The sequence below is a fragment of the Geospiza fortis genome, unplaced genomic scaffold (assembly GCF_000277835.1).
Source record: "Geospiza fortis unplaced genomic scaffold, GeoFor_1.0 scaffold131, whole genome shotgun sequence".
Taxonomy (NCBI): Eukaryota; Metazoa; Chordata; class Aves; order Passeriformes; family Thraupidae; genus Geospiza; species Geospiza fortis.
The window spans coordinates 407903-420462 of NW_005054391.1; the positions used below are offsets into that span (position 1 = coordinate 407903).

At 39.4% G+C, this 12560-nt stretch overlaps 1 protein-coding gene across 1 annotated transcript in view; it reads left to right on the top strand.

The window, feature by feature from the left end:
* TFG (trafficking from ER to golgi regulator) overlaps positions 1-12560 on the top strand; it is a 20712-nt gene that overhangs the window by 7553 nt on the left and 599 nt on the right. Inside the window, 6 exon segments of the mRNA XM_031060792.1 lie at positions 938-1021; positions 1900-2046; positions 3518-3685; positions 5954-6094; positions 9998-10087; positions 12499-12559. Coding sequence (XP_030916652.1) covers positions 938-1021; positions 1900-2046; positions 3518-3685; positions 5954-6094; positions 9998-10087; positions 12499-12559 — 691 coding nt within the window.

The window sequence follows — 12560 nt, forward strand, 5'->3', positions numbered from 1 at the left end:
ATGAATAACCTGTTGAACATGTTAAACACCAGAAAATCTGTCCTGACAAAGACAATAGTCTTCTTTTAGTTGTGATTTTGTTGAGTAACCAAGATGTTAACATAGCTTTCCTTGACTCATCTTAAAAATTGTGAGAGACCAGACTTAATGGGAATTTTTTATCTCTTTTGAGGATTAATACAATTAAAGATGATCAGTGCTTTGTATCGTAAGAATAAATGATCCCATCCAGTTCTAATATAGTTTCTGGGACAGATGGCAATGTGCAAATTCATTAGGATCCTCTGACATGTGACATGGAAGAAATTCCATGCCTAAGAGGTGTGACTTTGTGTAAAATTCCTGTTTGAGAGAAGTTTTCTTTATTTTAGCATCTTCATGTCTTCATACTTATTTGTGGGTTAAAGCTGAAAGAGATCTTTACTATTCACTTCTATACATGAAATTTGTTTTTCAGCAAGGGAATGATAATAGTCTTGCAACTCGTGTTCTAGACATTTGAAATTTTATTTTGGTTTTTAAAAATTGAATTGGGGTTGGCTTGTGCCATTTATCTGACTCTTGTCTGTTCATGAACAGCACGATTCTGGAGCCACTTGGTGTAGGCATTTCACTTATAACTGGTGGCATCATTCTTCCTGGTGTTGGACTTGGTGAACTCTTAGCTCGAATTTTTCAGAATGATGAACTATATGGAACATCAAAGGGCTAATGTCAGAAGATTCCCTTTTGGAGCCATTCATGCTTCTGTCTTACCTTCTGTGCACAATTTCTCTGCACACTGATTCTTGCACTCAAATAATAAAGATTTTTTCTAGTGAATTCACAATCAAATAGGAAGGTTATTTTTGAGTAATGAAGGAAGACTTCTGTCCTGATGTGAAGCTCAGTAGTCATAGGCTGTGATTTTAATGTAACTTTTTCTTGTTCTTTTCAGATGGAGATCTTATAACAATTTTTGATAGCTCAGATCTCTCCTTTGCAATTCAGTGCAGTAGGATACTTAAGCTGACATTGTTTGGTAAGTATAGAATACTGTGTTTTTCTCTGTCTTTTAAATAATATTTATTAAAATTCAGGCAATGGACTTCACTGAGAGGTACAAAACACTTTAATTTGTCGCCTTAGAAGGTGAAGAAACTGCAGTCAGTAAGTTGGTACTGCTGAGTTAATACATAATACCTGCTTTCTCTTGTTGTTTTTCGTGAGACCTTTTCATGAGACTTAATGGAAATGGAAACTACTGATTTTTTACACTTGCTCAAAGTGTAAAAAGCATTAAAGTATTTGGCATGTGTGCATATACATGTGATCAGTGGTTCTTTCTTCCTTAGTGCCCTTTTCCATGTTCTCTTCCACTCTAACATTTGTGGGGTTTTCTTCACAGGTGCATGAGAATTCGAAACTGACACCTCGCAGTGGTGCACTGCTCCAAACTAGTGTTAGTTGTTTGGAGTTGAATAGATGTTAACGTTTATCCTTTAGCCTTTGTGCAAAAGTTCTTTATTTTCAAACTACCATAGGTAACTTGGCATGTAGTTCCAAGCCTTTAACTTGGACACTGGCCTTATTTATGAATCGCAGCAGTGTTATGTGGACTGTGTTAGTTCTAAAGGGACACTTTCCAGAACCACTGTATCATTCAGGGTATATTCAGGGAAATGAGTAAACAATGCAGACACTAACTGTGGACTTTGGTACTTTTTAGCTTTTCCTGAACTGAGATTATATTAAAGGAACAGTAAGCTCTAGAATGAGTTCTCTGTGTAGACTAAACTTTGTCACTTTAAACTCGGCAAAGGATGATGATGCTACAAGCAAATAAAAGTTGGAATTTTTTGGTCATCTTAAACTGGATGTTACTACAGTCTTAAGTTTTATCTAATTGCTGTTTTGCAGTGAATGGCCAACCAAGACCTCTAGAATCCAACCAGGTGAAGTACCTGCGCCGAGAGCTGATAGAACTTCGCAATAAAGTCAATAGTTTACTGGACTGTATAGAACCGCCAGCGGAACCAGGGCTTTCCACTAACCTGCCTGAGAGTGGTAGGCAGCCTGGCAAAGAGTTGTTTGCTTTGATTTGCAGAGTGGTGTGCTGTTTACAAAGTGAAATATGGATAATTTTTAATTGTTGCTTGATGGCCCAGAACCTAATTTTTAATGCTTTAGTTATTTCAGAGACAGGATTTTTGTTCGATGTATCTGGAGTAAAGCCCTGAACTAACTTAGGAATGGAACTTCAGAATCTGAGGTTTTGTTGCAATGTATGAAAACACTGTAACTAACACCTGTGAACTCCAGCAATGTCTTTTGAGGGCTTTTAGCCAAATTAATAGTTTGTTGTTGCTGAAGAGTTCTTGCTCGCAGTTGAGTAGTCCCTCTGCTTACTTTGGGCTAGCTCTGGTGCTTATCTTGTGTTGCTAAGCAAGTTTGATTCACTAAAACAGTAAGAAGTGAATTCAGCAAAAATTATATCCACTTTTTTTGCCAGGTTAGGAAATTGAATCTACACATTTTGCGCTCAGACCAGCATCAGAGCTGTCTCAGGGTAAGCAGCACAAGGGTGCAGGTAGGGGTGGGAAAGGATTTTTGGGGGAGGGCAAAATGGGAAAGAAAATCTTATTCTAACAGTTTTGAGGTATTGAATTCCTAGTTTAGGGCAGTTGTACTGCAAATATTGTATCTCTGTGTGCTTAACTACGGAGTTTAGGTAAGCCAGACACAGAAAATAATGACATAAAGCCATGAAGTACAGTAAAGCCCTGAGTAAAGAGGTGAACTGAGAACATTGGCCTGCCTTTTAGGAAATGTTGCTTTTGTATTTGCACTTTGAAATTTTACTGCTTTTGTTGCTTAAAAAAATCTCAGCCCTGTTCCTACAATACATGCAATTTGTAATTTCAGTGGAATACCATGGATTCTGGTTACAAACTACTTGAAAGGAGGTTAGAGTGATGATCTAAGAGTGTAAACAAAACTAGCCAGTCTGTATCTATCTGTAGTTGTTTGTTTTTAACAGAAAATGTATAACTCTTAGGTAAGGCATTTCTGAGCAATTCAGCTATGCGTATAGTTGCAAAGATCTCAACCTCACCTGTCAGCTTAGGAGAAACTAGTGGAGAAAGGTAGAGTACAAACCAGAAACTGCAGATGAAAAAGCACCATAATAAGTTGGAACTATGCTGTATGTTTTCCTAATTTTGGATTCTTTGTGGACAGTTCATTTGTTTGAAGCAGGAGCTTTGTGCCTTTGAATTTCAGAACTCATGATATATTATATTGATAGTCCACAGTGTTAGTGTATCTTTGAGTAACTGTGAAAGAAACCCAAGCTTTGTGATCTATCCTAGTTTGAGATACATCAGTGATACTTCACTGCTATCCTAACTTGCACATTGCAACAGTTACATTTATAGAGCCCCCCAGCTGTGCGGTGTTGCGATTGCTGCAGTGCAGTGTGTGTGTGTGCTGGTGTTTCAGTTCTGGAGAGCTGGTAACCGGGCGTTTTGCTTTGTAGATGCTGTAGATGGTAGGGACGAAAAGCCTGCTGCTGCTGACGCTAATGTTAAGCCATCCACTCAAGTTATAGCAGCGAGCATGTCTGCATTCGATCCGCTAAAGAACCAGGATGAAATCAGCAAGAATGTCATGTCAGCCTTTGGCTTGACAGATGATCAGGTGTCAGGTAAGGATGTGGCTGGTGAAAAGGAAAGCTAAACCTGTTCATAATCAATTGCTCCAGTTTTGATTTGTCACAAAGCATTTGTATGTTGGATGTATTAAGCTGTGTTCTGTGTTCACTATGTCTTCAGAATTCTAAAACTTGCTATGTTAAGGTGTTGTGTCTATGTGCTAACTTTCGTATACAAAATATTGAACTGCTGCTGTTGATTTTAGTGTTGTGTTTTAGCTTAGAGTACAAAATGGCTTCATTTTTAAAAAATTGTAATTACTTAAAGCTGTTGTGTGGACTAACTTAATTGGTATCTGTCAATGATAGTAGAACTCACTGCTCTCTGCTTTAAGGTTTGATCTTGCAGTTCATGTTCTTGGCCTGTGCTTCTGCTCTTTGGGTCATTCAGAATGTGTAGTATGATCCCACCTTTTCTCTGTTTCATTTTAGAAGTAAATAGAATCAACGTTTTTACTGTTAACAGAAAGGAATAACATACTTGTCTGAATTACATTTATTTTTGAAGAACTGAAGGACTGCTGGCCCTAGTAATAGAATGCTAAGCATATGAAAACTGACTATACTAAATGAATGCTGTCAACTTGAGACAGGATAACTGAAGCTAGAAAAGCAGTGTAGAATGTGATAAGGAGTGTGATGCAGAACTTAGGGAAGTGATTTTGCACAGGACCTGTGCAGGCCTGGCAAGGTTTAGTGGTTCATTGAAACATGAGAATGGAACTGCTGTTAGCTGACAGGATTTGCTGTGTACTCTCATCTCCAGAGCAAGTGAGTTTATATGTTGTGTGAAGTAATGATACAGATGAACAAACCAGTAGGAGCTGGAGGTCATTCTCCAGTATGCCTGCCATGGCAAAAGAGGGGAGTGAAAGTAATAGATCTGCACACAATCTGTGTGATTGTGACTGTGCAGTATCTAAAGTTGTACCCACAGACAGTGGTTGACTTCAATATGAAGTACAGGTCTGTGGACCAGGCCTATTGTGTGATCTCTTCCTCGTTGGCACATTTTGGGTATTGTCACAGCATGGTTCTTTCACAAACCAGATGAAAACTTGCAGTGGGCTGTCTGAACAAGTAAACAATAGCAAGTGAAGCACAACTGGCAGAAAATATGAGTTAATTTTTGAATGAGTGGTTGTGATCAGTGGTAATTCAATATTTGTGTCTCCATAATTATTCTGAGAGAGGGAAATTACTTGACCATTCTTTGAATGTGCAAAGAGCTCCCCAGAGGACCATTTAAGCAGGGTATAAGAAATCCCATTTCTAAAGCTGCAATCCTGCAGTTATGTATATAAGTGCCAATCAAGTAGTAGGCAGATTTAATTAACTTTCCCCTAATAAGGTTAACCTGAAAACACAATCAGGGACTTGTTGGATGCATATTTATATTGCGTAAATATAAGTATCTTAAAATTGCAGATGTATTGGCAGCAGTTCTAGTACTTGTGCTTAACTTAAAGTGTGTATTTGAAAGTAGTGTCTCTTAGCATTCATACAGTTGGAAAGATCCAGGTTTAAGCTCCCTTGTTTCTAACAAAATATTTTGCATTAAGTTGTAGTATATTATATTTGTTCAAATGTGTGTTTCAGAACTTCTTACTAATGTAGAGAAAATTTGAATGCCCAGTTTCCATGCTGTCTTTGGGTGTCAGCTGGAATATTTTCAGAATTAGCAGAGCAGACAATTGCTTTTAGACTAGAACCTGCCATATCCTTTCTGGGACTGTGATTTTAACACCTCTTTGGAGGTTTTCTGTTCACGTGCTATTTGACTATCAGTAAAACACTTTGTGGCCTGGTCCATGTGTTTCACAGCAAGATGCTAATCCATTTGGATAGCTCCATGCAAGCTTTTGCCTTTCCTCCAGATAAGAAAAAATAGGTAAGTTCATGTTGTGTCCAAATGTGGCAACTCCTCAGTGTGTGTGTGTGCAAGGTTAACACTTGAAGCTATTGAAAAAATATGCTGTCTTGAAGGGTTTTACCTCACAAATGAATCAGGTTCCTCAGAAGAATGAAATCTGAGTGACCTAGAGATAGGTGGAAAATTCTGCCCCCTCTGCCTGCCCCTCCCAGTATTTTCAAATGAAAGTTTCGGCGTGCAAATATACACTTAGTTTTAGCTTGGGTATGACATACATGTAAATCTGAAGTGGAAAAAATGTTAAAAACATTGCAAGGGAGGGATCTAGAATTTTTTAATTCCAATTTGATGTTCATTTCACATACTGTATTTTGTTCTTGCTCCTCTAGGACCTCCCAGTGCCCCTGCAGAGGAGCGGTCAGGAACACCGGACAGCATTGCTTCCTCTTCTTCTGCAGCCCATCCCCCTGGGGTCCAGGCACAGCAGCCACCCTACCCCAGCACGCAGCCACAGACGGGGCAGGTGGAAGGTAAGCAGGGTGCTTTTCTACTGTCCAGGATGTGAAGGATGTTGTCTGATTCTGCCTTGAATTAGCAGACCCCAAGTGGATACCAAACTGCCAATCCGTGTGTGCCCCTAGGCAGAGCAGCTTTTGTCCTTGCTGCCCGTGCTGGTCCCGACAGAAACAGCAGATGGAGCAGTGGCTCTGTTTGAAAGGGCGGGTCGTGTAACACGAGAGAATTTTCGTGGTACTGTTTTCTGCTTGCATCTGTGCTCTTGTCATACACTGTGTGTTGTGTCAAGCTTTCTCTCAACTCACAGTTTGTGGACTTGTCTACTATGTATTAAAACTTGTTTACTCACCATTTCTATCTAACAGACTGGAGCTAGTATTTCATTGCTTCCTTTTTGTGTATGGCTCTGTGCTAGTCAAATTAAACCCTGTAACTGTCTTAAATGCATGGTACTTCCTTACAACTCCTGAGAGCTCGGCTGGCTCTCCTTTAAAATTAAGGTCTTAACTCTGGTATTCAGATTTGTTTGCACTATGCCCTTAAAAAAGTTATTTAACTTCTCAAAATTTACATATTCTGAGGTTTCCTACATTTGGGCATCATTTCTTCTGGTCCTATCTTCTAAGTGCGCTGAGCCTTCAGACCTTCACACTTCTGGATTAAACTGTCTGTGAAATAACCTGCTGTGTTACTTCTTCCTCCATATGAAGAATAATATAAAATTTTTTCTGTGCTGGTGTAGGCACACATGAGAGCCCCCTGATGCTTGCTTTACTGATGCTCAGACAAGTGCGAGATAGTGATCACAGTATCCACAGTCACTTGGATTGTCTTGCCTGAAGGGAAAAAGTAACATTTTGATCGAGCACAGCATTTGAACAGCTGGTACTTATGTATAATATTTAAAGAGAAATGAATACTGCTGGTTGAAGTGGAGCTTATGAAACACTTATTTTGCTGCTTTCAGCCTTTTCTCGCTTATTAGTCAAGTGTTATAACATAGCAAGAGACATCTTTGTAGCTTAAAGATAGAGCAGTTTGGCGTTTATGTCTAAAAGTTACTTTTGCAAAAAAGGGCTCCAGGTTCTTCTATTGGCAGCCAGAAAACTTAATGTTCAGAAACCATATTCTCAGCTACTGAACTTGCATTTTATGAATTTAATTTTTTACTTTAGTTTAATACAGTAAGGTAAGAAGTTTTAAGTGTTGTTGTTAAACTGGAATTGAAACAAAGAAGTGAAGCACTTAAAAGCACTAGCAACACTAGCTTGGAATCCTGTATGGCTGCTAACACCAGGGAAAGGGAAAAGTGTTTCAGTAAAACTCATCTTACTTGGGGAGAAGATGTTATCTAGGCTCATGTGTCAGAGTAGATGTAGTGATTCTTCTAAACTTGGGTGAAGGAAAGTATAGTACAACAGTACTAATTTTAACGGGTATGATCTGTAGCTTTATGTAGTTTTTATTACTGCTACTGCACTCTTTTAAGTATTGATTATATTTTCTTCACTCTGTGGTTCAGTCTTTGGGAAGAGATCAGAAGTAACTTTTGTCCTTGTTCATTAGAAATTAGAGATACATTGCTTATGCTGTGCGTGGTATGTATGTGGTAAACAGCTGGATAGTGTAAGTGCAATTATCAATTTAATTCCAAAGTGTTCAAAGACTTTTCTTTGAAACATGGAGCAGTTTTCTATACATCACTGAGGTTTGATAGCACCTCAGTCCAGGGGTAATTTGGGGACTTCTACTGTTCCCCCCAAGCAGAACTTTGGATAGGTTTTGATTGGTTTTCACCAGGATGGACTCACATAAATGGCCCTGCTCGTGAACAGCAGGTTCTGTTAGAAAATAGTTTTGAAACTAATTTGAAATTATTAGTTCACTTCATAAAAAACCCAAAATTCCCCAAGCTCTGCTTCCCCCACACACTTTCCCAGTACTTTGAAGATGACTGGTGATGCCAATCATGTGTCAGTCATTCTGGTGTATCAGGGTTTATTTATTAATGGCTTTCTCTGCCAGTAAACACTGTGATGATTATGATTTGATAGTCACACATAACAGCCTAATAACCAGTCACCTCACTTCTGTGTGCTGATACTACTGAAGGGCTGCCTCCCTTGAGAAGTTTTCAGCATTCACTAATTTGAATTAAATTAATCCAGCAAAAATGTTCTAGTACAATGCTGTGTCTTGTGGCCTCTGCTTTTCTATCACTAAATTCAGTCCTAAACACACACAAGAAGCAATTATATACAGATGTGGATGCTTTTTTAGTCTCTGCTGAAATACATGTGAAATCTCAGTCCCATAAGCATTTCATGATCTTCTAGGGAAAAGAATGTTGTGTGAATATATGTAAATGGTCTGTATTCTGAATCAGACTAAAAGTCTTTTTCAGTGCACAGGAACAATGGTCAATGCTGGCAGACCTTTCACTGCAATAAGCACTGCTAAGTACAAAACCAGACATCAGTGCTGTAGCTCATCTAGTTTTCAGAATAAAAACCCAGGGAAAGAAAAGACACTGTGTCTGAGGACCTAGAGTATCCCTGCCTGTATTCATGGCTGTAAATTAAGAATGTTTTCTTAAATGGCACTGGAGCATCTCTCTGTTCCCCACTAACACCTCAGCCCTGGAGAAGACAGCAAACCTTCTCAGAAACGTTTGGTAAAACTCCATGCTGTTTCTTTGCTAGCTCTTTACCTGGGATTTCCAGCAGGTGCCAGTGTGGTCTCTCTGTTAGCCTGTAGGAAATATCCCAAGATAGGCAGCCTGCTGGTTATTCTCCCAGAACTTCCCCATGTCAAATAAGCTTCAGAAAGAGAACTTTCTGAGTTTGTAATTCTTAATTATCAAGCTAACAGGCGTAAATTCTGTTCAAGCCTTGTGTTTTGCACTCATCATCCCACAATAATTGCACACCAAATAATATTTTAAGTGACTGCATCTGTATAAAGTATTCTAAACACCTTAGTGTGAATATAAAATACTGTTACTTTCAGCTGCAAGTAATACAGATAAAAGAAGAAATAAGGAGTTACTTTAAATCACTGTGGACAGGGGTCTGTCTGGGAGAACTTGGAGCAGAGTCGAGTTGCTTTTGTCTCTGTGCAGCTCTGAACATAGAGTTTACAGTCTATTTATACAGTCTCCTGATCTTTGCAGAATGAATAATAGTACAGTAACACTTCATAATAGTAAAGTTTCCATGTCTGCTTCAGTTCAGCTAAGCTTTAGTTTTGGCATATAATTGATTTTGTTCTTTGACTGACTTTCTAGATTGAAAAACAGCAGAAGCATAAAGCCTCAACAGGACCCGTAGGTTGTGTAAACAAATATTCTGCCTCTTCTGGCCAAGAAATTGAAAACAGTGAATGTAGGAAAAATAAGCATTGACTTGGACTACCCAGCTTAAGAATATATGGTGTTATTTTTGCTTCTGGTGTATACTGCTGGGTCTCTTAAGAAAACTTGGCAATGCTAAGAGATGGATGTCTTATCTGGAAAATGTGGTCAGCATAAATAATGTACCACTTGCTTACAGTACTTGGTTGCAGAAATGGTCTTAAAAAGCTAATCTAAACAGACAGTCTGAGGACATGTTTAACTTTTGAAGTACTTAATTTACAGTGTAAGTTCTGGAGCAGTTATGAAGATGTTTAAAGATTCTTGGTCTGTTACCCACCAGAGTAGTGCCAACTAAGGTGCATAGATTCTGGCAGCCTCTGAAAATGTGCAATAGTAAGCCTCTTTAGATAAACTTAATTTAGTCAGAGCAGCATGTTTCAGAAACTAAAATTTGTACTTTGATGTCACTGGGTTTGTTTCTGTGATGTTGAACTGTCAGGGTATCGTTCACTGTAATGCACCAGGGTACTGGGCTTCATCGAAATGCGTTTTTAATCCCTAGGTCAGATGTATCAGCAGTACCAGCAGCCTGGTTATCCTGCTCAGCAGCCGCAGGCTCAGCCCCAGCAGCAGTACGGCGTGCAGTACCCAGGTAAGCAGCTCTGCAGCAGCAGCTCCTGCAGTGCCCAACCCTGTCAGGCTTCAGTTCCTGGCCCTGTGGGGCAGGTCAGGGTGCTGAGCTGCTCGGGTGCCTGTGTTCCTTGTGGGAACTGGCACAATTCAGAAATTGCCAGGAAGAGAGTGCTGTAGCTGTTTAAGTTGTTAATATGTAGTCAGAGTTCAGTCCTGCTTGATTGTGACCAAAGGCAGACGTCGTTACTGATCAGCAGAATGCCTTGTTAGAAAGGCAGGCAAAATGAATCACCTGAAGGGTGAGCAGCCTTCAGGATTATATTCTGCAGTCATGGGATTCTAGTAAGTGACTAGACATCCCAATTTAGCTTCCTTAAATATCAAAGATGTCTAAAGATGGCCCCTATTTCTTGCATCTAGAATGATCTCTGTGTCCAAAATTTACTGGAGCAAACACTGTAGTTGTCATTCAGTAAATCCTTGGCTAATTGATATACTGTAAATCCCAGAGAAACTTTCAAGTGATAGTTTTTCTTTTTTAGCTTTTGGTTTTGCTGATACCTTAAGTAAAGGTGCCAGTAGACTTTCAGCAGAAGAATATTTTAGTGCACTAGAGGTTTATGTGCAGTGAAATACGAAAAGCTGGCTTTGGTGTATACCCAAAATAAACTTGAACTCAGAACTTTCAGTTCCTTCAGGAGCAGCTGGCATCTAGGAATGCATAGTATATGCTAGGAATGACAATCCAGATGAGGTGTAGGGATGAACGTGTAAGAGTAGATTCTGTAACAAATTGCATTTTGCTTAACAATTTTAGAAAATGATACAAAGCATTTATCATTCCTTGTTTTAAAAAATCCTCCTTAAACTAAACAAAAGACTCCCATTAAGTGACTCAGAGCCAATGTGACCTTTTCTTGGTGCACGGTGGGAGTGCATCACTTTTTATATAGATGAGAAGATTTGCAGAGCTCACAAAGAAATTCCATGCTTAGCTTGGATAAGAGCTCTAGAATAGCTGGTCTAAAGGTTTGTGCCTCAGACCTTGTTCCTGTGCACTGTGTGAGAGCTCGTTGGTTTGAGTATTGAAATGGTATCTTGTTCTCTGCAGATTTCTCCCCACCACATTGGTAATTAGAACACAGACAGATGTACTGAGGTATAATTTCAGAAGTAGCAAGCCTGTTGGAAGTAGAAGGTTCTGTCTGACACTCTAGGCTTAAAAACTGAGTGGAGAAACAAAGGAATTCCAATCTGCTTTCTAGACATATCGTACCATTGTCTAATCCATTATTTTACTGATGTTTCTGTGAAAACTGTAGTGCAATGTGAGTTTTGCTTTCCAACATCATTGTCAAGTATGAATGAAATGCCACCAGAAACTTCCTGGGCACCTCTGTCATAACTAAGTTCACAATATCTTCAGAAACAGAGTTTGCTTTGAGGACTTCTTGACAGCAACCTTTGGAGATGTTGAGTCATAGGATCTTTTTGTTTGTGTTGCTTTAGTTCTCATGAGTATTGTCTCCTTTCAAACCCATGTCTCCCCAAGAGCAGGATACCTTCCCACTCTTGTAGATCTACTAGGCAACAGTGGCTATTTATACATGGGTGTAAAAATGGACCCTTCAGAGGTTTGTCTCATGAGTAAATTTTGATCCCAGTTTCAAGGTGAGTTTACTGCAGTGCATTCTTACCCTTACTCTTTCCATTTAGGGCTGTGCACTCTTAATAATTTGTGTGTCTGGTGTTTAATGCTGACAGGATTCCAGTCACTGGAGAGGTTTCATTGCAAGTAGCTGCAGGTGTGTTGGATAAAAGTAGCTGTTTCTTCATGAAAGGACTTTGTTCCATTTTAAAATTTCTGAGAAGAGAAATTCCCTTTGGAAGCTAGTGTTATACAGAAAAATCAAATTTGAGACGTGTAAATGGAAGTTTTGTGCTAAAGTGTTCTGTTCTACATGACCTTTCCATATTTAACACTAAGGAACTGAAAACACCTATGATTTTACCAATTATGTTTTTAATATAAAACCCTGAGAGTATTGTCAAGACAGTTTAATTTCGAGATTTTGTTTGGGAAAAGGATTGAATTTTGCCTCATTTGCCAATGAAGACTTCATTTTTTTGTGTGATATTAAGGAAAAGACTACTTGCCTTTTTTTTTCTCTTTATTTCTTGTCAGTCACAGGGAAACTGTTTTATAGTAGCTGTTGTCAGTGTGCTCTGCTGCCGCGGTGTGCACCAAAACCCCGGCCGTGCGCTTATGTGAAAGACAGGAAAACTCGCAGTTCACGCTTGGTTTGCCTTTTCTGTGCTTCCTGCATCGTTTTGCGTTTGTCACTGTGAACATTAGGAACAGCAGGTCTTTCTGCAGGCACCCAGGGCTCCTTAGTGTCTCTCATCCCACCTTACTCTCTGCCTTTCCAGCAGGCTACAGCCAGCAGCAGCCCCCGTGGCAGCAAGCCCAGCAGTTCCCGGCCTACAGCCAG